This window comes from Nestor notabilis, unplaced genomic scaffold, assembly GCF_000696875.1.
Source record: "Nestor notabilis isolate BGI_N333 unplaced genomic scaffold, ASM69687v1 scaffold14064, whole genome shotgun sequence".
Classification (NCBI taxonomy): Eukaryota; Metazoa; Chordata; class Aves; order Psittaciformes; family Psittacidae; genus Nestor; species Nestor notabilis.
In genome coordinates, this window is record NW_009925285.1 from 22,790 (window position 1) to 49,055 (window position 26,266).

The 26,266-nt window shown below is 36.9% G+C and overlaps 1 protein-coding gene across 1 annotated transcript in view; it reads right to left on the reverse strand.

The window, feature by feature from the left end:
* The window catches only part of SIPA1L1 (signal-induced proliferation-associated 1 like 1), a gene marked incomplete at its 3' end in the record, with an annotated part of 52,651 nt that overhangs the window by 19,407 nt on the left and 6,978 nt on the right, over positions 1–26,266 (reverse strand). Inside the window, exons 2-7 of the mRNA XM_010012996.1 lie at positions 22,229–22,359; positions 21,451–21,639; positions 14,055–14,229; positions 6,163–6,266; positions 4,817–4,974; positions 823–1,399 (exon numbers count right to left, since the gene is read on the reverse strand). Coding sequence (XP_010011298.1) covers positions 823–1,399; positions 4,817–4,974; positions 6,163–6,266; positions 14,055–14,229; positions 21,451–21,639; positions 22,229–22,359 — 1,334 coding nt within the window. The remainder of the gene's footprint in view (positions 1–822; positions 1,400–4,816; positions 4,975–6,162; positions 6,267–14,054; positions 14,230–21,450; positions 21,640–22,228; positions 22,360–26,266) is intronic.

The following is a 26,266-nucleotide window of genomic DNA, read 5'->3' on the forward strand; positions in this document are numbered from 1 at the left end:
ATCTCTACTTTATCTTTTATGCTTTAGTAACCAAACAACCATTCTACATTTCTAGCTGTTTCACTAAACTGCAAGAATACCCTCAGTTAGAATGTGGTGGTAGCTACTAAGCACACTGAGGTCTATATGCCAACTCTTCTACATACCCATGGCCATGAATACTGTCAAGAAGAATTTAGTAGGGTCTGGTTTTCCCTTTCTTTTTGGCCATCATACAAATACAGTTGTGAAATTACAGGAAAGACAGTGAAACATAACACATTCTTTCATAACTGAACTGGATAAAAATTAGCATGGACAGATATTTTATAACAGATACTATGATTCACTGCATTTTTAGTTTATCACACGTACTCAGAGAATTTCTGAATGTTGCAATAGGGATTGGGACTGCACCCTGCTGCAAATATAATTATTCAGTCTCAAAAATATTACAGCTTCATTTGAAACAAGATACAACAAGCCTATAAAACAGAAAAAGGGGAGGAAAACAAGCAAAAGAAATAAGGTGACACTTCTGTATTTACTGCGTGGGAGCAATTTATGCATTTGAAGCCCCTGGGTTTTGTTGTTTGGTTTTTTTTTTTTTATATGGAGTAATTTTTGAGATACACATACAACCAGCTGAGGTTGGCTGACACCTGATAAAAGAAAAAGCAATATTGCATTTTGAGAAATAAAAGCAGGAAAGTCCTTAAAGACTTCATGATAAACAGAACAGTTTCAGGGAACCCAAGCATTACTTAAGTTGAAGACTTTCCTGGCAGTGGGGCGAGAGGAGAAAGCAAAGAAGGGGAGCCAAACAAGAGAACACATTCTAACCTCCAGCCTTTTGACGATCTCTTTGATATCATCAATGTTGCTGATGAAGCTCTCCAAAGAAACACATTCGCCCCTCTCATAGAATATTTTGATATTTGTGTCCGTTGAAGTCCACCCTATCACATCTCGACAGGAGCAGTTGAACACCACACTCTTCGTGTCCTGTTCAATGAGAACTACAAACTCATTAGAGACGCCTAGGAGACAGTCTATTTCCATACCCTTGCTGTAGTCTTTTGCATGAACACTCCATACAATAGCACCAGAACTATAGATCTCTGCTCCTGGATAAGGCTTGGACTTTTCTTTCTTTTTTGAAGCAAGCGAGATGAAGGGGAACTTGCCAGAAGGGTCAATAGGTGTGTTGGTGACATTCTTCTCTGCCAAGTCTTTCAAGTACTCTTGACGGGTCCTGGTCGCCATCGCACGAAACTTTTCTGATTTATGAGCAGCATTCTCTGCATTAATGACTTTGGCTAGTAAGAAGTCCCTGAACACATTTGATTTAGGAAACGTGACACCTTTCGGAATAGGTGGACCAAAGGATGGTACATCTCTGGATCTTGTCACAGCCACGCTAAAAGAAATAAAAGAACAAGGAAGAAACAGAGTCTTTTACTATATGCAAATTCACCAGGTTCTGAATATAGAAAATATATTTCCTGTTTTCCTTAAACTCTCAATTTTTCTCTCCTTTTCTCAGCAATATGAGATATTTACATTTTAATGTTGCCGGTGTGGAGATGATGTCCCCCCTTACTGTTTACTGTATAAACAGAAGGCTGCTTATTTTTGCACCTAGGTATTTCTGAGTCATTCTCAGTAGCACAGCTTAAAGTGAGCTTCAAGTGCAAAATTGTGGGTTTTTTTGATAAAGTAATCATTCAAGTATGATAATTCTGAATTTTGTTTGTTTTTCCTATAAACAGAAAAATTCTAACTCTATTACACAGACTAGCTTTTAAAATTTATCTACTTAAAGTTGAAAGGCTCATCTGGAAGCAACGTGAAGTCTATGATCAATAGGAGAAATACAGATAAAATGGACACATTAAAAAGATAAAGACGAAGTCATCTCACAAGGCCAGTTTCACTGTGACAACTGTTGTGGTGATTGAAAGCATATATACATCACACTACTAAATATGTTTTAAATTTCTGGACTGAAAACTGCACTACCAAACATTGCATACTAGTGATAGAAGCAGAAACCAAAAGTACTACAACTAAGAAATTTCTTAAAAGTTTGGAGACATATTTTAGAAGTAGAGGCTTTCTTTTTCACCTCTTAGTTTGCATACCACGTGATGGACTGACAATAAGACTGCCTTAGGCAATGCTGACAAGCTTAGCTATTCTTGCTGGTCAAGTCTCTTGATGCAGAATGCATGAGAGCTGTTTGGTACCACTGAAAATTCAGCATCACTCAAAATTTGCCATCAGAGTTTAGTATCATTGAATTGGCAGTCTGTCCCAAGAATTCACTGACAACTATAGTTTCCCAGTTTTGTGACAAGAAATACTCCAACAGTTCAGATATGATTTACCCCATATCTATAACTGCATCTGAAAAAAACATTACCTAATTCTGCCCAAAATACCATGGAAGTGGAGTTTTGTAATGAAAAACAAAACGGGACTTGAACACAACTAGAAATGTATGTAGTGTTTTATTTGGAAGACTGTCTGGTATTTTTTTTAACTTTGTTCTAACTTATTTGAATCCTTAATCAGAATTCTCCTCGCTTCTACACCTCCCCAAACTGATAACTGCAGAAATACTAGTAAAGCTTGGGGAAGCACACAGGAACACCAAAAATAAAAATTAAGTCACCCAATTTTTAACCATATCTTTTGGGTTTGGGTGGTAGAGTGGTTTACTTGCTTTGGTTTTGTTGTTGGTTTTTTATTTTTAATTATGTTTTCTGGCAACTGATATTGAAAGATGTCATATTTCCTTTAAATGTATGCCAATGTATCTAAAAGTATACAACAGGGGGTGCTCACGATGCATGGCCATGATCTGACTCCTGATCATCAGTAGTCATAAAGGAAGTGTTATTAAGAGACAGAAGCCTAAGCATTAAGGCACAATTACTGGATGTAATGAAAAACTACCAGTGACATTTTGTTTAATTAGGTTTTCATTATCATGAATCACAGGGATAGGAATTTAATTTTTAACAATTGCTAGTGAAGTTTTAAAAAGTGAATGATGCTGACAGAGAACCCAGACCTTTGAAATACTGTTTATCTTAGTTGGGAGGGAGAATCACTGGCCAAGACAGTGCTTGATTTTATTCTTTTTATGTAGTTTTTAATATAAAATCCAGTACATTTTTATGCAATAAGGCTTCCTGTTTTGTCTAGAATTATGAATCTATGAAACTGTTCCAAATAATTCAGTTAAAAAAGAGGTCAGACTCACTTTGAACAGTTTCCTAGAAAAACTTTTCATAATGGGAGTTCTATAAATTTAAATCAAGTCTCTGCACTGAGAGGACAAAAAAAAACCAAACAAAAAAAGCCAAAAAAAAAAACCCTTTAATGCTAAAGACACTACACAGAACATACAATGCTCTGGTGGTTTCCTGTATCAAAATGAAGCATGACAAGTTTTTTTTTTCCTACCTGCTCTTCCTCTCACTAAGTTTTAAGCCTGTAGCTTCCTTAAAGCTGAAATTCTCAAATTTTATTCACTTACCAGTAAGGTTCCAGCCCTTGTAGTTGTGAACACTTGAAAAATGAAAGCAATTCACAGGTTTGAAGGTCAGAAACAGAACCCCGAGATATTTAAATTTATTACAGTATAAGAAGAATATATCTTTCCCACATCTTTTAAAAGAAACTGAAAATATGCAGTCATATTATTTAAAATAATAACCAAAAGCAGATCTTTCTCTGAGTTTGTATTACCCAATTCAAATAGAAAATGCATCTGTAAGCCCTTTAGATGTATTTTCTACTTTCCCTCTATTTCACCATCAATTTATGTACAGAATAAGAGCAGAAACATATGTCTAAAAGTTTAAGAAGAAGGTATGTCTACATAAATAATGTAGCTGTGAAATTTGTCAATAAGTTGCCTTAAAATGAGTATCAACATGAACGTGCCTACTCCAGGAAAGTTTAATACATGTACAAAGTTCAGCATCAGTTACACAACTTCTGTGTGAACTTTACCAAAAACTTATGGAGAGTGACAAGCCTTTAAACCTTACTATACTTACTTGAAAAGAATGAGGAGACCATCTCAGACACTGCAGTCTTACCTCTTCCTCTAAATAAGCAGTTGACTGAATGATACACTTAGGTGAACATTTTATTTCAGTAAAGACTAGTTAATTCTAAGGGTACTTCTTCCAAGCCTTTATTATATGTCACTAGCAATAAGCATTTTCTGTTTTAATCATTTTAAGTTTAAGGTCACACTAAGGTTTGGGTTTTTTAGCTGCATAATACTCTGGAATTTCTTTGTCAGACTGAAATGAGATAAGAAATGAAGATACTTCAGACAAAACATTTCAGAGAGCTCAGCTTCTTTCTGAATGGTTAGTCATACTTTTTCACTGTCTTAATTTCAAAAAACTGAACGTAAGCTCCTGAATAAATTATCTAAACAAAAAGTGAATTCATAAGAATCAGTACAGAAATACTCTTCTAGCACATTCTTAATGAAGAGAATAAGTGAGAACAAATTTAAAAATAATTCCCAAATTTTTATATATACAATTTCTATATATACATATATACATATATATATGGTGAGTGTGTATGCATACAAACATACTAAAAGCATTGATTTCATCATGAGGTGTGTTTCCTTTAGAAACTCATGTGCCTATTTCCTTTTTAAAAAGTGTTCTAAATTCTCATCACTCAATCTCCTTGACCCCTAGCTTTCATTACGTTGCTCTGCTGAGAATTTGAAAGAGGATTGAAAACTCCCTTTGCACTCAAATTTCATGTTTTCATTGAAACTAGTGATAGCTACCTGTAACAAACGCTGTCAGTACAGGGACCATGCACTCTTACAATGACAAAGACATGCTGGAAGTGGGATCGAATGTTCTTTGGGCTGAATGGTTGTGCTCCAGGCTCCTGGAAAACTATTGTCACAATATCATTTCCAATATGTCGTTTTCTTAGAAGCTTTAACAAAAAAAGAGATGCATATGTTAAAACATGGTAGTTTTCATAATTTGCAATTATTTACATCTCATTATTATAGATACTATTCTTTTTTTTTTATTCAAAATGAAAGCTGAAACCTGAAACAATTGGGGACATGACAAGTACCGGAATTTTAGTTATTAGCCTAATAAATTTCAGAAATGGGCATTTTCATAACAATTTCATTTCTACATGTAATTTTCAGTAAGATCGTTAGGGAAAATTTTAAGCTAAATGAAGAAGAAAAACAACAACAAAACCTGCTAGTATCAGAGTAATCAGTAATACATGGAAGCTGGAAAATATTCCCCACTTTACATATTTCTACAAGCCAGAAATAGGTTCCATTTCAAGTTGAAAACAGTTGTCACTATTCTTAAGACACATTATAATAATTTTCTGACAGGATTCTTTCAGTTAATCCAAGACTACAGTAAAAGAGTAAGTAGTATAACATTTACTGTACAAAAGAAAACTGGAAAGGATGCTGTGTTACCTTTTGTTGTTAAAGGATATTTCTATTTTATTTGCACAAACACAAAATAACATTGTTTCTAGGATAAAATGCATGCATCTCATACGTAACAAGATGGCCTAGTATTTAACAAGACCACATACTTCAGAGTACCAAAGCAGGTCAGCCTATGTGTGTCTTCACTATAATAAAAAAATTTAAACAAACAAACAAAAAAATAAAAGGTATTTTATCTCATGTCCTCCTGTGTAATGTGCTGTACCACCTCTGATTCTGGGCATATTAAAGTTCCTAAATGCAATCCTTAAAGTGCCACGTGCTTTACTACAAAAGGTTAAAAATCACATCAAGTACACTATAATATGGTCCTTTTGACATAAGGCATGAACTCCTATTTATCTAACAGAGATGTGCTACTAACATTATTGTATAATATTTACATACAAGTTTCATTAACTAATGCATAATTACACAGAAAACAGTCTTGGAGAAAAATCTACCTATGATGTACCTACAATGATCTGCTTTGCTCATCTTCCTGACACAGAGATGGCCATTTTTAATTTGATACTTTTGATTCTTTGAGGGTTTTCTTTGCTAGTAACAAATGAAAGTTGTCATAAGTATTCAATAGCTCAGCTACTTCTGAGATGGAGGAAAAGTTAATTCTAACAAGGCAGGGTCTATTTTACCTGTTGCTTGTTGTTTGGAGTATATGGCAACATAGTCGATACGTGGAACATGATTTCATAGTCCTTGTATGTTGTGTATAGAGAGTGAGTACCCGTTGAATCAGCTTTGGTTAAAGAAAAAAGAGAAAATAAAAGCATTATTTAAAAAAGTTTAAAAACAAAGTTTCATTATTTTGAAAGAAAAACATCAGGCAAGGCAAGAATTATTATTTATCCTTGCTCCTAGCTGAAATGTCAGCAAGTAAAAATTTACGCAGAGTTTATTCACCTGCCAAAGCAAATGACACATACAGATGGCACATATCATTCTGTTTACTTTTCCCAATTAAGAACTTGTTAGGAATAGGGAATTTACACCAGAAAACATTTTAAAATAGCCTATTTAAGCATGAAAAGTGGTAACAAAGTCTGAAATTATTTTCAGACACCACCCACTATCTCAGGCTAATCAGAGTGAAACTGAACTGTAAGGAATGAGAAAAGGGCTTCAGAAGGGCAGGTAGATACTGCGAATGAATACCACAATCTCATGCATAATTAAATATCAATGAACATATAACCCACAATATATGGAAGAAAATAATGGGTTCTTTTAAACATAAGTATCAGGAGTCTACATGAACTTGTAGTGAAGTCATAGAATCATAGAATAGTTAGGGTTGGAAAGGACCTTAAGATCATCTAGTCCCACCCCCCCTGCCATGAGCAGGGACACCCCACACTAAACTACGTCGCCCAAGGCTCTGTCCAGCCTGGCCTTGGACACCACCAGGGTTGGAGCATTCACAACTTCCTTGGGCAACCTATTGCAGTGCCTCACCACCCTCACTGTGAAGAACTTCTTCCTTCTATCTAACCTAAACCTCCCCTGTTTAAGTTTGAACCCATTACCCCTTGTCCTATCACTACAGTCCCTAATGAAGAGTCCCTCCCCAGCATCCTTGATCCTGGGGCAGGATCACCTCCTTTGACCTGCTGGTCGCGTTTCTTTTGATACAGCCCAGGATACGGTTGGTTTCTGGGCTGCAAGCGCACACTGAAGCCAGCTCATGTCAAGTTTCTCATCAACCAACCCCCCCAAGGCCTTCCCTGCAGGTCTGCTTTGAATCTCTTCTCCGCCCAGCCTGTAGCTGTGCCTGGGGTTGTGCCGACCCAGGTGTAGGACCTTGCACTTGGCTTGGTTAAACTTCATGAGGTGGGCATTGGCCCACCCCACAAGCATGTCAAGTCAGATACAATCTTCACTAGAACAAGTGCTTTATGGACAGAAGCAGTCAAAAACCCAAACAGTATGATAGAATGCTTACAGCCGAGATGGAAAAAGCCCACAACAATGACATTATGATGCTGGTATATTAATGAAAGGTACTCTCACCTGTTCTGGGTTCTGAACACCCTATTTTAAAAATTATAGAAGAAAAAGAAGGGATCCAGAAACAGGCCCCAGAAAATAAGTATATGTGGATGGAGACACTTCCATGTGGAGATAAGAACAGGGATTATGAAGTTTAGAAAGAAAAAAAAAAAAAAAGAAGAGGGGATATTATTAAAGTTTACAAAGTGTTGGTTTTAGACAACACCTTATTACTGACAAAGTGGGAACTTCTGTTTTTACTTGTCCTTTCTCTCTCTCAAAAAAAGACCTTGAAAAATGTTCCACGAATTTAAGTAGTAACACATTTAAAGTTGAAACAGTGAACATACTCCATTATATTTAATTGCTGTCCACTGTGCAAAAAGCCCTTTTCGAACAATTTTTAAAAATAACTAGATTTATATATGGAAAAAAGCATCCTGGTTATTTGAAATTATAGAAACATGCTCCTATATTATATAATCTCAGCTATTTATAGCAAAGTATTTTTAAAAGCTGTTAAATACTACACCTTGGCATTTTTTATTAGCAGAGAGATCATGTTACTATGGAGATAATAGCTCTGAGAATGCTGAGGCATTTACAGTAACATAAATATAAGGTTTATGTACCCAGATTTTGGGTATAAGCTTTAACAACAAGTTTTAGCTTTCTGTCAAATTCGAAATAATAAAAGAGGGGTAGTTTTGCTGTAAATTAAAAGTCACAACACCCTCCATAAAATAGAAAGTTTTCTAGATTCTACCTGCACAGAGATTTTGCAATTCCAAATTATCTATGTAGAAAAAAATGGGGAAAAGAAAAAAATAATCCTGGCATATTTTATAAAAAAATAAAATAAAATAAAATCTCAGTTTATGTTTCAATAAGATTAGTATCCTTTTGCCCAGGCTCAAGGTTGCCATTATGAAAAACTAGCTAACTGCTAAATATTTTCTTTTTAATGCTAATGACAGCAGCAGGACAGCCGAACGGAAGTAATTTCATCTTACACTCAGCTCACAGCAGCCTCTATCCTCTGCCTGACCACTACAGTGCACACTGAAGGAGGCAGATGCACTTGAAAGTCACCTAAATATCAACGTAAGTCCTTACTGGCTTTTGCCCAACTGCAAATATGCTGACTTGTGCATCATCTTTCATAAACAGAGCACTCAAAAAATGTAACAAAGAACTGGATAAGGGGAGCTGGTGCAAAAAGAAAAGGAAGTGGGTAAGAGAGATGAGAGAAGGGGCCCAAAAGGGGTGGAGGGGAAGAAGAAAATAATAAAGCAAATCTGACAATATATATGCTAGAACACCACCTATGCATTTAAGCCAAAATTTCAATGTTCCTGGATGGACTTCAGTTTCAGGCAGAAGAGGGTTCTTTCTCAGAACAGCACTGGTTCTGCAAGCTAAGCAACAATGCTACAATCAAAATGACACATTTAATGATTCCAATTATTTCCAAGTACTTCACAACTTAAATCCCCATTATTCAAATCCAACTACAGAAGTCCATATCCGCTAGAGACTGTGCATCTTTCTCACCAGATTTCTTCTTCCTTACAAATCCAGAATACTTTTTCTGATATACACCACAGTAATTACAGGTCTAGCATTACATCAAATCACTGCCATTGCAGTAATATGCAAGACTGCACACTGGAAGGAATAGTAGCCATCATTTCAAGGTCAGAACCGTAAGCTAGCACTGCAATATACTTTGATTTGCTTGCATTTAATAGAGGCCCAAAGGATCTAGAAATTCATTAGCACCTTTTTATACTGAAGACATCCCCTCCTGCTCTCACTTCATGGCATACCTATTGAAGCTGCCTTCACAGTCTCGTCCCACTGCTGGATTTGGTTACTTAGCTGATCTTTTCCTTCCATCATTATTCAGCTTTAAAAATCCACCTTATTTTCCTGTCTTTCCAATGTTTCTCAGTTATCTTCACAAGGACTGTCTTAACAGCCTCTCATTTAAGTGTTTTTTCCAAAACCAGCAGTGCTGAGAACTGTGACTGACACCAACAGTATGCTGTTGATGATATTCACCTCACTGAAGCCACAGGGCATCATCAGCCTGCTTCTACAGCAGGTCTTAAAAGCTTTGCACTAGAAAACTGTGTAAAAAAGAGTACAAGTAGGAAATCAAACCAAGTGCTTTGAAGAAAAATGTGTTGCCAGGAATTGCAGGAAAACAAAAAATAAAAGATAATGACGAGGCAGGAGTAGGAACAGCCATTGCTACAAACTGCAGCAGTGCTCACAATTAGAGGCTCAAACGCAGGAAGTTTCAGTGCTTCATGTTGTTCCCTATTTATCTCTGCTGTTAAAGTCTTGCTTTATTTCTAGTTTCTCTTAGTTACTGGCCTGAACTCAGCATGTCAAACCAGTTCTCCTTTCTGTTATACATGAGGATTACACCAAGCACTCACATTCAACTTCTTTAATTTCCAAGTCATTTTCAGACACTACCCTTTATTTTGCATCATACAAAAGTACATGCACAACATAAACAGAGAAATGCAGATGGACTTCCCCCCATCCCCATTTAAGCTTCTTAAGAAGTCAAGGGCCCTCTGACCTCCTCTGGCTATGGTCAAGGGCCCTCTGCCTCTCAGTGAGCTTCTCAGACCCAGCGGTAAATTTTTCCATGCAGCTGGAAAGATGTTAAATAGTACAAGTTAAGAAATTACTCTTATTAATCTGTATTTTCATTAGAAACATTTGGGCTTACTGAGAACCCCTAAAAGAAATGTCAATTTGAAGTCCATTAATTCCCTAGATTTTAATCTTATTTAGTATCTTCTATGCTCTTTTGATATTCTTCTCATGTCTTGACCAAAAAGCCACGCAGTATAGACATCTAATAAGGAAACCTACCTTTGTAATTTCACCAAAAAGATAATTCAAACTCCTACAACCCACATTAATTAAATCTTCATTACCTACATCACTCTGCTGGACACACACACCAGGCTACCAGGCCTAGCATTATCCAGCTGATCCATATACCAATTTAAAATATTGAGAAATAAGACTAAGTGAGGGGGAGGGAAATAAAGCATGCATTACAACTAGGAAATAAAGTAAAATAACTGAAGTTACAATTTGAAAGATTGCTATGATGTTTATTAAAGTGATGCCCATAAATTTCCTAGCAACCGTGGGATAGATGACATTTTCAAGCTCTATTTCCTATCCAAAGTCTGCAGGCTGCCAGGAGATAGACTGTTTCCCCTCTGGTAATTCCAGAAATATACAAACAAAACTTTAGAAGTAGCAGCTCTTTCCACAGTGGCACTGGCAGAGATCCAAAGCTAAAGCCCTTGAAGAATCCAATATACTTAAATAGGCTTCCAGTTAACAGGATGCATAAGATCGCTCCTTTTAAGAATTGTCTCTGTTATGGATACTTACCAATTAGGCCCCTAATTCTAAAAATTACCAAGAACAACAACTGTTCTGAAAGTGACTTTTGCTAGAACAACTTTACTTTTCTAAATATGCATAAATTAAAAGCATTTTGTGAAAATTTGCAGCGTGCATACACAAATCAGCTTCTCCCTGCACTGAGAAAATCTTCCATTGTGCCTTACACCAACCATCTGCTTTACATAGGTTGCAAAGTATTGTCAAAGGCATAGGAACTAGCAAAGTAGCCTACATAGCTCTGACCTTTCTCACAACAAACAGACGTTTTCTAAGAGCGTCTTTGCCATTAACTGTGCTGACGTTGAGCAGAATTTTTACGCAGGAAAATTTCCTGAGCAAGACCTATTTCATTACAGTGATCTCTAGCAGCAGAAGAGCACAGAGCTGGAAAGGGGAGAAGCCTGCTTCCTAGCTGCAGACCCAGCTGTTTTTCAACAAAACCCTATATACCTAAATCATGGTAAGGACCACAGCCTCCTCCTTTGCAGGCCTTTCTGTGTTAGGGGCAAGGCAGAAAGAACTGATCATTTAGTGCAGCTCTTGCAGATGTATTGCCCACAGAATCATAGTTAGGGTTGGAAAGGGTCTCAATATCATCTAATTCCAATCCCTCTGCCGTCTATTCTCTGCTGTTCAAATACTCCCCATATATGAGATGCAGCTCTTGCTACTATCTCTTGTCTTCAGCCATTTGCCTACTACAAGGTGACTCCTCCCAGTTTTCCTATGCAGAATATGCCATAAGGGTTTCTGAATGTAGCTATCCAAAGAGCTTAGTGCTGTGCCCCCTTTATGATTTGGCAGTAACGAAAACAGCACCATCAAGATTAATTGCAAAAGTTTGTTGCCATTGTTCACATTTGCTGCTGTCTAAACCTGCTCACTAGGAACTCATGTATGCTGTTGTAGTCATTGTTTCCTTGGTAAGCCCACAGACAACATAACCTGAAAGATTTCAGACAACTTAGACATCCCTAAGCAGTTGTAGCTGATGAGGCCCCACGTATGTGAGCTTGTAAACCCTGACTGAAAGAAAATGTAGAAAACCTTTCATCAAAGTAGCAGTTCCACTCAGAGCATTCCCCTTTCTCTCCAATCACAGTCAAGTGTTCATACAATGCCTATCTGTATTTTTAGATACAGAATGAAGCTGGTAGGTCTACCGGGCAACACAAAAGATGTCAGCTCTCGATATGGAGTAGAAAACATTTGTTACAAGACCACCACTCTCAAAACCATGAGAGATTCAGTCAATTAGAAGTTTACATGCGTATCCATTCAACAGGTGCTAAATTGTAGTACATGAGATCAAAACCTGACAAAATTTTTTCCAAACATAACTGGAAAATACTGCTGTTTAGAAGAAAATTTCCAACAAGTACTTAAGACACAGTTACATCTTTCACGAGTATATCTGAGCAGATGAACCAACTCTTAATCATACAGCATTTACATGTACTAGAAAACTGTGTGTGGACTGACACCAAAAAAGGCTTGGTAGTTTTTTTAATCAGATGTCTTAACTAAATGTGAGGGGAGAGAGGATTTTACGTTATCTACTCAAAGTAATTAAGAAGGTCAGGATATAACACCAAAAGCTATGAAATAATAAATATTTTCTGGTTTCCATAAACTTCAGATTATTGACCTAGCTTAGATAAAATAACAGGGGCTACAGAAAAGGAAAACCCATATAATATATTTCCAGTAAAGGCAAGAAAGTGTTACAGCAAGAAACTGCCTGGATCTCATCTGAAATTGTGTATATAACCCTAGACACTAAAATGGAAGAGACTGTATTCAAACTTGGATGAGTGCAGAGGAAGGTTACCAAGTAATAGAGCATATGTGTGTGTGGACAACAGAGAAATCCATGCACCATACCATAAGAGAAACTTGGCTTATTAAGGATAATGTCACAAAAGCATAGAGGAGACACAACTGCAACATGTAAATGCTCTCAAGGGAGTAAATACAACAGAGAGAATGTAAGTATTGCAACTAAAAGAAACCAGGCTCAATGGAAAATATGGGAGAAATGGCTATTACGTTAGGTTTAAAACCACAGGAACTTTTATAACCCTCTGATGATTAGGGTGATCAAGAACAGCCCAAGGAGATGGCAACATGATCCCTGTAAAAATGAAGGCCACAAAGTAGAATAGGGGAGCAGTAAAGCAGAGCAAGTTACTCTATTCATGATAGGAGACCCATGACAAGAGCAGTTTTTGCTGCACTGAGCTGACAAAAGCTTTTTAGCTTTTATAAATCAGCTCCTTATTGAATTTCCTTTGCTGCAAGTGAGCAAAATAGCAAAGGATTTCCATAGGAACTGGTTACTTTCAATACTCAAAGAAAAAGAGGACAGGCCAAAATTTCACTGAGTATTTTTAAATTGATTTACAAATCGAATATAGCACATGCTAGCTATTAAACAGGTATTTCACAAGTTTGATTCCAAAAGTAGGCAGTTTCTATAATAGATACTGTCAAAGATCATCTTTCCACTGCAATATGGTTTGCAGATAAAGCTGATAATATAACTGCCAAATCCAGTTTAATATTCATAACTCAAAAGAAAACTCATGAAGGGAGGAATATATTTGATAGCAGGAGTAAGACAAAACTGCTTAGAAGGAAACCTACATGGAACAGACACAGCAGAAAAGCAATGGATCAGCTTGTCAAGGGCGTTACACAGATGGGTTCTCAAAACTTTTTTTAGTGACAGACAATTAGCATATCATTAAAAACAAGCCTATGACCTACCAACTGTATTGATTACTTGTTAGGCAACACACTGATGACGGATTTGCAATGCCAATAATGGTTCCATATTTACTGGTTTATTGTTGCAGCTTTAGTGATAGTTTCATACCAAATTAGCACAAAAATCCAATAATGATCAGTTGAAAGACCGTACGGGTATGGATAAAATTACATCCTTGCTCTGCTTTCAATTCTAATATTGAGCAACTGTCTTCCTTTGGCGAAGAGGTTATCTTTAAGAACTCTATTAAATATCGTTCAGCAGCCATATGATGTATTTTGTTCACTTAAGGGGAAAAAAAATTAAATGAAAAAGCCTTACTCTTTGTATCCAGCTGAGCACGATACTTTTCAAATCCCTTGAGTCGAACTCGTTCTCCCAAGAGCTGAAGAAACTCTTCAAAAGCTGGACCTGCTGATTCATTATTATACATTTCCTCTTCTGTGCTCTGCCCGGCTTTGCAGTACATGATACCCACTTTAAGTTGGTAACTTAACTGCAACAGGAAAAAGATTAAAATCTTACATGTATACCAAGTGATGCAGCAACTTATTTACTGAACTCACTTCACATGTTTTAACAAACCCGTAATACACAAAGAAAAAAAAATACCTAATTATCAGTCTAATTTCAAATGCTAGTCTAGTTCCTCATTGTTTTCCACTCTAATTGCCTTCATGATGGCATATTTCTTCTGAAGATGTCAAAATGCTTTCTCAAGTGAAATAAACATTATCATTTCTTTTTTTCCAGGAGAAAAACATTGCAGCTTGCAAATGGTGAATGTCTTACATTAAGTCGCATGGAAAGCGCTGGCTGAGAAATGCCAGGAGCCTGACTCTCAGGCCGGTACCATGGTTACTACCCCATGCTAAACCTTCCACGCAGAAGGGTACGGCACAGCATGTGCTCATTTCTATAACAAGTGACAAAATGAACATTTCCTCACTTCAAGGAGAAGATAAATATTATTCTCATATCAGTGCATTTACCTGTTAGGATTTTGAAAGAATCCGTGGCATTCAGTTGGCCTTCTCTGACTTAAAAATGTAGTAACAAAACCCAGCTAAATTGAAAAATGCTGCTAATTCTTTAAAGATACTATTTATTGGCATAGACAGTCAAATATACTTCTGCTTTTTATGTCTATTTTTCCTCTAATTTGGTGCCTGATGTTCCTAATACAGCAGAAACTGAAGATGTGAATAAAGTAATTTTTCACCTAACCATAACTGTGATTCTTCAAAGCAAACTGTTCCCGCCCATTCCAAATTGATGCAGACATAAGAAGGACCACATCTGTGCCTTTTATGTGTGGACTACAGAAACCTAAGTTACAGAAGGGAAGAAAGCAGCACCCACAGCCATTTACTGCCATCTCCAAAACCAATCTCACAGGCAGGAACTCTGAGTAGCAGGGCACAAAGGAGAGCCCTGCAGTAATTCATCAAGTTAAAAATGCGTATTTATTGCAAGGTAAATAATCTTTCCTCCCACACAGGAATTTCTGCAGACACTCCATTTTAAATAAATACCAAGCATATCTGCCAGAGCAAAATCACAAGAAAGACGATTAAAACTTGCATGGAATTTACAAGTCTGGGCTACAGGTTAGTGGGAACTGAAAACAGTGATTTGCAAGGACACTGGAAGCAAAGTCATATGAATACACTGTGATTCGCTCTCAAAGCTTTTGACACAGGTCATGAGACAAAAGATTTTGGAACTTGCATGGGAGATGTGGACACAGTTAAACTGGAATTCATTACTTTTATTATATTTACAGTGGTATAATTTAAAAGCCCTCAGAAGTGGTTCTACCCTGTCTCTAACTAAAGTAAATTTTAAAATTAGACTCAAGATCGCAACTTAACTGCATTCTTCTTTTACTGCAAGGGATGAATGATGACAAGGGTAAAGTATTAGTAGGAAAACAAAGAGGGGAAAAAAGAAGGGTAAATACCAACTTGGCATGATTACTCCCTGTTGAAGTTAAGTATATGTAACAAGTCACAGTTATAAGCTGTTTCTCCCCCCTCCCCCACCTTCAGAACATTCCTTATTTTATCATTTGACACAATGATTACCTGACTTACATCTTCTAAATATGTCCAAACATCTCACAATAAAGTGTGACTACAGCATAGAACGGTTTTGGTTGGAAGGGACCCGAAAGCTCATCCACTTCTACCCCCTGCCATGGGCAGGGACACCTTCCACTAGACCAGGTTGCTCCAAGTCCCTGTGTCCAACCTGGCCTTGAACACTGCCAGGGATGGGGCAGCCACAGCTTCTCTGGGCAAACCTGTGCCAGTGTCTCACCAACCTCACAGGGAAGAACGTCTTCCTAATAGCTAATCTAAATATACCCTCTTTCACTTTAAAGTCATTACCCCTCACTCCATGACTATACTCCTGATAAAGAATCCTTCTGTATCTTTCCTGTAGGCCCCTTTAGTTACTGGAAGATGCTCTAATGTCTCCCAGGCAGGGAGCTTCTCTTCTCCAGGCTGAACAACCCCAACTCTCAGCACATGCTCAACTCAGTCTATTTCTTATGAAAGAAACATTCACAAGCTAACTTCCAAAATTGCAACTGAAAGGGGAAAAGAGGGTGGGAGGAATCAATTTTGTGCCTTGAAGTAATGTTTCTATTTCCTTTTCTCCCATTGTTAACTGTTTGAAGTGCTTTCTGTGTAACAATAAAGGAAAAAAGTTCTTTCAGCACCAAAAACATTCACCTTTAAGAACGAAACTAGGCATTTTTGACACTGAAATGTTAAGACCTGAAGTAAAAACATTTATTGGTAAAACAAGTACTGAGCACACGCAAATTAATGCTACAATTTATTATGATTATTTATTTCAACTCCCAGTCACTAAAAAAAAACTATGAAAATTCAAAACAACCATCAGCGTGCAAAATGCTAAATTCAGATACAAATGAATGCGGGTTTTTTTAGTGAAACATTCTGCATGACAACTGTTTTCTCAGGAATCAGCACAGCTATCATCTCTGCTTAGCTAGTGAACAACATGATCCAACTCACTGCAGGCTTACTGCCTCACAGCAGCCAAACTTAGTGCCTTTGCTGACAGGGCTATGTGCTCACAGGGAACCTGCACCAGCTACTGCTGACACACGGGGAAGGGAGAGGAAAGGTAGTGAGAGGTGGCCTTGCTGCTGCTCCTACCACAACAACCATCATCAGTTTCGTATCAGCAGTAGCAGGTCCTGTCTTTGACCATTCTGGAAATGTTTATTGCTCAGATACATTCACTGTCCGCTCCCATGGAAACAGGACGGATGGAAGTGTTTCACGGGACCACAATGCCTTAGCTGCACTGCTAATTACAACAGTTTCTAGTAATTTTATTTCAACAAGTTAGGGCAAATAAAACCATTCTTACTGAGCACACATACAGTATTTAAGCTTCAATTTCAAGCGAAGGAGTTACTTTCAAGGGCATAAACATAAATGTGATCCACAGCATCCAAGAGTAACCAAACAACTGTCTTTTATTGGTTTGGAAATGTCACAGCCTAAGAAACTAAATAAGGACTATGCAAGGAACAGGATATGCCTTCTAGCTGTGTTTTATTTCCTGAACTATATAAAAAAGGGGTTTCATAAGGACAACACAAGCTCATTTTCTGAATCAAGAAAAGTGGATTCGGGGGAAGAAGGGCATGCAGTCCCCAGTACTACACCTTCTTCTGATAAATCTAGGATCCTCAGAAGTACATTAACTCCAAGTAAAAGCTAAAAAAGGAGTTGAAGGACAAAATGTGCTGTGGTAAAACTTGTAAAGTAGCAGCTTCATTTTAATAATTTAAAGGTATTTACATATTTATGTGACAAAAGTAAGTTTCAAGTATTTGTCTAGCACCCAGTGAAAGACAGCAGAAAGCGTATCTTGGATTTAACCAGTCAGCAAGTTCCTATTATAAATGCGGATTTATATTAAGAACCAAGTGACATCTCGCAGTATTTCTGTGAATGAGAAATTGCCATAAGGATAAACTTCTACTGGTATAAACCAGTAATTGCTGTGATATTCAAATTTTTAAATCATATTTGGAAGCAAAACTAAAGTTACCATGAACTCTGCATTCAAGGCAAAGATTAGTAGACAGTAATTAGCCAGGAAGCTAGCACAGCCCTATGGAATGATTGGATTGCTTTTTGATACAGAATCATTCAAATGAACGCACTTCAACGATGCAAATAAAAGAACAGCAAGGTGACAAGCAATGTGGGCCATGTGCACAGAACAGCAGATGTTACCATGACTCCAGCAATCTAAGGGGAAGTAAGTAGCATGCAACTTGATGTACATCACCAGTGCAAAACTGGGACAAGAAGAATATTCCCATTCTGACACCGGATGCCGTATGCAGATAATGAAAGAGTAGAAGAGACAGAGCTCAGCCATAAAAGTGATATGAAATTCAGAGAAAATATGTTGCAGTGAGACTTGAAAAGTGCAATCTGTTTAGTTTATCGCAAACAAGACCAACAGATGATTTAATCACTGCATACAAAAACCTCTGCTGGAAAAAAAAAAGTCACACCAAAATGACTTTTAAGATGTAGCAGAGAAAGATATCAGAAGTCTGGAAGCTGAAAACAGATAAATTCAAATAAAGAGCTGCAAATTCTTAAATACAAAAACAACCAACTGCTCTAAAACGTGACTCAAATATAAAATAAGATAGCCTACCTTAATCAAAATTGGTGTATGCGAAATTGACTTAATGAAGGGGTTACTGGGTGAAATTTAATGGCCATGTCAGCTAATGTCACTTTATACACTTAACTCTTAAATTTACAAAACATCTTATTTGCTATATCAAACAGGCGCCTGATTGTGCTGTAATGAAACAGTGCGACACTCGGAAAGAAGAAGTGATAAACATTCTGTGTACCTAATTAGTACAGCAGCTGTTACCCACATTTCTCTGTTAGCTTGGAATTGATAAAAAATGCAGCTTCTAATTAGTACAGTGTGCTTATCTTCTTCTGTTAGAAGTGTCAAACTGTTTCATTACCACAATACTTTGATGAAGATAATAGTTTTAACTATCACTTGTCCTTAATGATTTTTTAAAAGTCCAAGTAGTAATAGAAAACCACACTACACACCATATTGTGGAAGCATAGTGACATATACGAAAGCTCACGCTTTTTCAGATATTACCCACTTGCTAAATTACTTTCCAAATTAGGTGTTTACTAGAAATAATTTGCAACTCTTTTAAATAGAACTTTCTGCTAGGGTTTTTTTTTTCTTTGTGAAAATTTTCCCATGAATACTATTGAGATTGCAGATTCTTGATGGCCATATCTGGAAGGTACTGATCTTCAAAACCAAAGGCTCACTTACGGAGCCATGTTGAATCAAATGCCGTTTTCTCCATTGCTGAAACAGAAAACTGTTAAGAGATGAGTATTCAACTGCCTGACAAACGTGATTCTCGATGAAGAGCAGATTAGGTTTAGGTAATAAATCATTAAACTAAATATGTGCATATTTGGAACCACTGCTCCAGTCATCCAAGGAAAATATTTGGGCCTCCAACTTACAAGCATCATATAGTTTGGGTTAGAAGGGACCTTCAAAGGCCATGAGAATGGTTACACTGAACAGCGTAAGCATGTAAAGATGCCGTCCTTCTTTCAGCAGGCTACACAGTAAACCCATCTCCCCTCAACCTTATGTATTCACTGGCTGATTTCCATGCTGTTCTCTGGAGGAGCTGATAAACACATGCAGGACGTACAGCTGATACAGAGTATACTTGAATTTTTAGGAGACATCTAACAAAGCTTTTTCTTCATAAAGTCTTAAAAACCCTAAATAGCCAGGGTACAGAAAAAAAGAACTGCCTTAGACATGTAACTGGCTAAAAGACAAAAAGGAGCTGAAGAAAATGTTCAGTGGAGTAAGGCAGGGATCTTAACTTGGACATACAGAATTCAACACACACTTCAGCAATCTGATAGAGGTGATAAACAGTAAGGTAATTAAGTTTGCTAACATTACTGAGTTGTTATTCCTCTACAGTATCAGAGTTGAAGTCTGGCTATGAGAGCTACCAAAGAAACTTAGAATAATGGATAACTGGGCAAAAGAACAGCAGATGAACCTCAGTGCAAGTAAAGCTCTAAGTGACGTATGTGGTACAAAGATACCCAAATATGTATTTGCATCAATAAGCTCTGACTTGCATCCCTAAGGAACAGGATTGTAGGTGTTAATGAAAACATGCTTTCAATGTTCAATAGTAGCCATGAAGCAAATAAAATATCAGTGATTATTAGAGAGGGAGGAGATAAAGCATACTAAACCAAAACTTTCCCCATTTTCAAAACTACTGTTTTGAAACAGCTGTGGGAGAAGAGGAGGAAAACTGGAAGAACTCCAGAGCGGCAAAAACATGATCAGAAGTACAGAACAACTTCTACTCAAGAATGACTAAACTAGGAGTCATCAAACTGGTAAAGCAGAGGTGTAGAGAGCCCTCTAAAAGCCTACAAGCTATCAGAAGCTAGGAAAGTATCACTCGTTTGTCCTGTTCTTGTTTTCTTAGCCAGGGACCCACAGTTGGTCATGGTCAGTGACAATACTGGGCTAACCACACATAACCACTCCTTTGTTAGTCTGGATACTCTCCAGTAACCACAGCTACTAATTTCTTCCTCCTCTTTTATCTTAATGAAATAAATGAGGTTCTGAAACTAACTAGAGGACAAAGTGTTTTGCTCAAGTTTTGCCTCCGGTAGATATCTATTCAGGGATTCTTTATCTTGTCCATATTGATAAGCAAACCACAAGGAGGCTGTCAAAGTCTTCATGATAGTAATTTATAAACCTATTTAGAATAGCTGTATTCTCTCCCTTGTGGGGCAATAATTAGACATTTTTCAATTTTATGATGACAGTGTTGACTGACAGCAAGAAGAAATAACAACTAGGTATTAATTTTGTGCAGAACAGGCTAATCATGAGAAGTAAAAAGGACAAGGAAAAAGAGAGTCTTCGTACTCAGAGCTGTTAAATGTCACTGTCAAAGTTCTTAATAAAATACACTTTACTCATGGAGTTTCATCTTGGTAAGTTTAAGCTATATAGTTAATCAGCCTTGGATCCATCTTCAAGAGATCAGGGGACTATCACCTAATCGAAAAACACTTGCATGAAGAAGGGGCTTAGAATATTTTGCCATGTAGTTTGTTTCAGGTGAATGAAAGGGGAGGGGAAAAAAAATATATAGAAATAGAGACAAGCAGCACCCTGTTAATGGCTATGTCAACACAATAGTACAACAAAACATTTAGTAAGATGGGAGATTTCTATTCTCATGATAACAGCTACAAGAAAATCAGAACAAAATTTCCCCCTCCCCAGAGTCTTTGAAAACCAATCATTCACTCTCTTCTAAAGTAAATAAAAATGGACAATTGCCATAACATTAATTTAAAACTTTAGACTACTTAGAGCAATGAACTTGATATCATACATACCAAATAGTCTGCAAAACTTGGGCGAAGACATGCAACATAACTCTCCCTAGAGATGACAGGCTTTAGTTTAAATGAGCCATTTTAATAGGCTGACTCTAATCACTTAAAGCTAAAAGGTAATTCTGCAGTTCACAGCTGTAATCTGATAACTTAAGACAATTTGTCTCATTCTATAACTCTGCACTTACCCCTTGTTCATCCAGCTTCATAAGCTGTTCTGTGACTTTCGGAGTGTTGAAGGCCAGCCTTAGGCAATGGATATTCAGCTCAGGAACCACATACTCCAGCACTTCTTTTAGGGGAAGTCCCCTGGCTGTGCAATGTTTTGCCGTTGAAGGGATAGCATCTTCCAGCACAGAGCCTCTTAATGTCATAAGCTAAACATATGAATCAAAAATAGCTTATATATTTAATTATGCACTGAGAAAAGGTTGATTAGCAATAGCACCGGAGCAAAACACACTCTTTTTACAATTCTCAGTAGAGACTGAGGACATTAAGCAACTTGTGTTGCATGAAACAGACACTGATACACAAGATGTCACTGACTCTGATAGCTAACATTAGTCAGGATATTTCAAATGATTCAACAGTGTTAAGTTTTACAGGAAACTAATGCTTGGAAAATATTAGTAGTATTTCTAGCACAGCAATGCAAAGTATGTAAGTAGACTTCTCAGGTCTAAACAACGTTATGTGTAACAGTGGAGGTTGTAATTTCCCTTGTCTTTGCTTGCTTCTGGCTAATACAGCTCCTGTAAGTTTCTCAAACTTTACCCAAACCGACCTTCACAGTTAACTTTGTATTGGATGTTATGGAGCAACTTCTCAGGAGATTCCTGGATTATACATATGTACAGGAGAAAATTCTATTATCAGTGCTGAAAGAACACACACCCCACACATACCCCCTGGTTTTGCCTACTCACTTCTAGATTCTTTTATTATCATTCCTGAACTGCTTACCTCACTGGTTCTGAATATAATCCGGTAATTGTATTGAGGTCCATTTTCTTTGATTTCGTCTGGCTTCTCTCTTCTAATACTCACAGCTACTGGACCCAGGTTCTCATCTGCCCCAAAATAGTTCCAGTGTTCTTGCATTAAACAAAAAAAAAAAAAAAGAAAATGAAAAAAAGGAAAATAAAATATAATAACAAAAATAAAAACAACAGAAATGAAAGTCCATTTTCTTTTTTCTTACACCTCAACTATATTTTCATGCTTAGCTGTTACATTGATATAAATCGCCAGCTCTAGTAGAGTCAGTAAGAGTATGTCTTCAGTGGTACAAGGCCTTCATTCTCATGCTTCAGTTCTCTAATAAGCTCTGTTCATACAAGAAGGCTGAAATTCAACATTGCATCTCTGCTTAAACAGACCTAAGCCAGGATACACCTCTTACATTGGCTCCTATATCGAAATCAGTTTCACTCACATTGAGCTAAATAAGCACAAACAATCCTACCCTCCCTTAAAAGTAAAAAGGAAGCCAAATGCATCAAAGTGGGAAACTCGCCACTCTATGCTAATATGGGAGCAGCAAACAATTGTACTTGCAAAGGATGCAACTTACTTATTTTTGTATGGAAAAGGCAAAAACCAGCCAAACAAGTTAATTATAAAAGGGGAAAACTGGTGAAGCTGAAAAAGAACTTAATGACTTGTACATAGTAAAAAAAAAAAAAAAAAAAAAAAAAAAAAAAAAAAAAAAAAAAAAAAAAAAAAAATAAAAACACAGAAACAAAAAACAAAAAAAAAAAACAAAGAAAAGAAAAGAAAAATAAAGATCAAAGCACAGTACCACAGAGCAATAGAATAAAGTGTGAGAAACAAAGTGACTCGCATAAATATTTAACAGTGAAATGTTGAAGAACCCCAAGCGTTTAAATTTAAAGTGCTAAGAGTTGAGTCTAAAAGTAGCCTAGTTGGGAAGGTGGCAGAGAGAATACAGAGCTGGAGAAACTGCTCACTAGCTGAACAGCTGATTATTTGAGATACACCAAGATACATGTAAAGCCCAACTTTACATGAAAAAAATTAGAAAAATGCATGACAAAAATTAAAGCTCAACAGTTTAAGAGACTGGTGTTGAAGGCTCTTCTATTGAGCCTGTTGAGCATTATGAACCATCTTGACTGATTATAGAGGTACATCACCACGAAGGCATGGTGAAGCTGCACATATCAAATGACAACTGAATTTAAACACACAATACCTGAATGGAAAATTTATTACAAACTGTCACAAAATAGAAGTCAAGCACTGTACAAGAAAAACAAGCCCTAGGTCATTGCATTCCATACGCTGCATATCTGCACAAATGAATGAATTTATTCATGCACAAAAATAGAAAGTTAGAGCTATCTGAAAATTCAACAATTCAAAGAATAAATGTGAAATTCAGTGAACTGAAAAAGTAACTGCCCTGAAAGGAAACATGGCTGTACCTCCTGAATTACTATATACAGACTACTTGGTATTCTTAAAACCACCAGCATTTTAAAGCAACACCTTTAAGAGCAGTCTAATATGAACTACTGCATTACAGAGAGAAAATGTAAAATATTTTGCTATCACCATTAAGAAATGAATCTTTAAAGATACCAAAACCAGATCTTGAAATACACTCTATCCAAAGTCATATCCAAAAGGCAGTCACTTCTCCAATGAATGAATCACTTGTGATGTTAAACATTTGAGTGCCTCATTTTTTATTCTATTTATTTTTAAGATTATACTTACTGCTATAGTTCTTGCTATACTTTCCTCCAACACATTAAATGCCTTTCAAGTAGGTGCTTTCTCCTTCTGAACTTACTTGTGCCCCAGAATTACACCTCTTAGCACAGCTGTCCAACACTTTAAGCACTTGGAGGCCCTATTCTATTCCCCGGTACCTGGTATTTCATTACCCTTTCCTCAATGTTTTCAATTTAAGATTTCAGAGCACACAAGGCATAAAAGAAACATGCTCACAGCATTATGAATCTTGCTTTCTATCAAATTCCTCTGCAAGTCATTAGAAGCTAAGGCTCCGCACAGAGGTAATTAAGATTCAAAATTCTTTTAATATCTTGTGGAATATCCTGTAAATATTGGCGTAAGTTTTGGGTGACTGAATTAGTCATGAGTGGGGAAATTACGAATAAATTAGACCGTCCATATACGCCTAATTAAATCTTTATACTACTCCACTGATACAAGCCCTGTAAATGCCACAGAGATCTTCTGTTGTTTTGAAATCCAAACCACCTTATTAGCACCCTAGGTTTTTTTCTGCCTCCATCAAGTAACTTGCTTTATTTCAGGATGTTCGTAGCTCACCAAAAAGGTTCATTTATGGCAGAGATGGTAAATGCAGAAGCACAGTCATTGAGAAAGTGACATCGATTTTCTATTAGCATGTTGCAGCTTCCAAAACCTGAGACAGGTTGGCCATCTCCACACTAAACTGCTTAGTGACTTTGAAGCATTCATACCTTTGCTTATACAATAGAAAATTTTAAATAAAAAAGATATGTTGGCAATACATACTGGAAAGGTCCAAAAATTACACTAGTTTTCTGCACTGACAGCTGCATGGATGATAAAATTTGTGTATCTTGTAACCAAACTCTGAAATTCAGAGTTTTCTCAGGAGAAATTATTCTACATCTTGAAAACACCTTTAGGAAGGCTGGTAAGAGAAACATTTGAGGCTGCATGAAAATACACACACCATTCTGTATCATTTGATAAAGCTTTTTGTATAGTTCCTATTTATTTGGAAAAATGCACAAACAGGTGTGGAATTTGACACTTCTATCCTAATAGGAAATGTCTTTTATCATTTGTCCTTTCTTTCCACAATAGGCATTTTTTTTCTTGCTCTCCTATCCACACCTCCTCCAGTCTTCTATCCACACCTCCCCCAGTCTTCTATCCACATTGCTGTCCCCTCTACTCGTATTTTCTACTTACACATTCATTCTTTAGCTTTGTCTGTATCCTCTTTGACCTCCTCTAACCCACCTCTGTATTCATTCTGCAAGTGCAAGCTACAGTATATACTCCCCCATGTCTGACTACATTTGCCTATGGTACAGATCATCTTGTATCTCCACCTTATTTACCACTACACCCTGGATTTCCTTGCATCCAACATTTTCTCTTTCTTGTAGCAGGAAAAGCAGTAGCAGAATTTTAGGGCACAAAGCTTACTATCCAATCCAAAGGTAGTTAATTAGGGGTTTTATTGAAAAAGCAAGGGCTACTTTACAACTATACTTCAAGAATTTTATGTCAAACACAAATAGCATAGAAGACAGCTTTTACTTCCACCCCACACAGAACCTCATTGAAAGCAACACTTCTCAAGCTTGACATTATTTCATTTAAATTACTGTTGAAAAATTGTTTAATTAAAAGGCATTCAGGAGACAACTAGCAACAGCCATAAATTAAAGTATAAATCCATGCCAAAAAGAAATAATTAATTGCTTGTACCTGGTCATAAAAAAGCTAATACATTTTATAGAACAGTTAAATATTATCATACAATTCAAAAGACACTTCCAGTGGAAAAACCTAGGCAAAACCACTCATTTTCCTGGCAGATATTTACGAGTTTCCTTTGCAAAAGGAATCCAAATAAATGCACTTGATTTTGAGTGAGGAGCTGCTTCTGCGCTTTTGTCATATTTACCTTTGGATATCATGCTCAATTGATGTATTCTGTGTAATCAGACTAGAAGTAAAAGTCTGAAACATTTTGCTTCAGAATGAAACTCAACATCAATCATTTTGCTCTTACCCTACCACAGCATTTACAGTACTGGTAAATTCTTACCAGATGTTCTCTGGAATCAAGAGGGCAGCATTATTAGACCTCAGTCCTACAATGTCTTCAGACTGTTGCTCATGGCCAGACTGTTAACTGTAAATTTTCTATAAGTCTAGCCACACATCTGAAAGGTATGGATCTGGGGACAGAATATGCAGCAATTTAAAGCATTAGAGCAA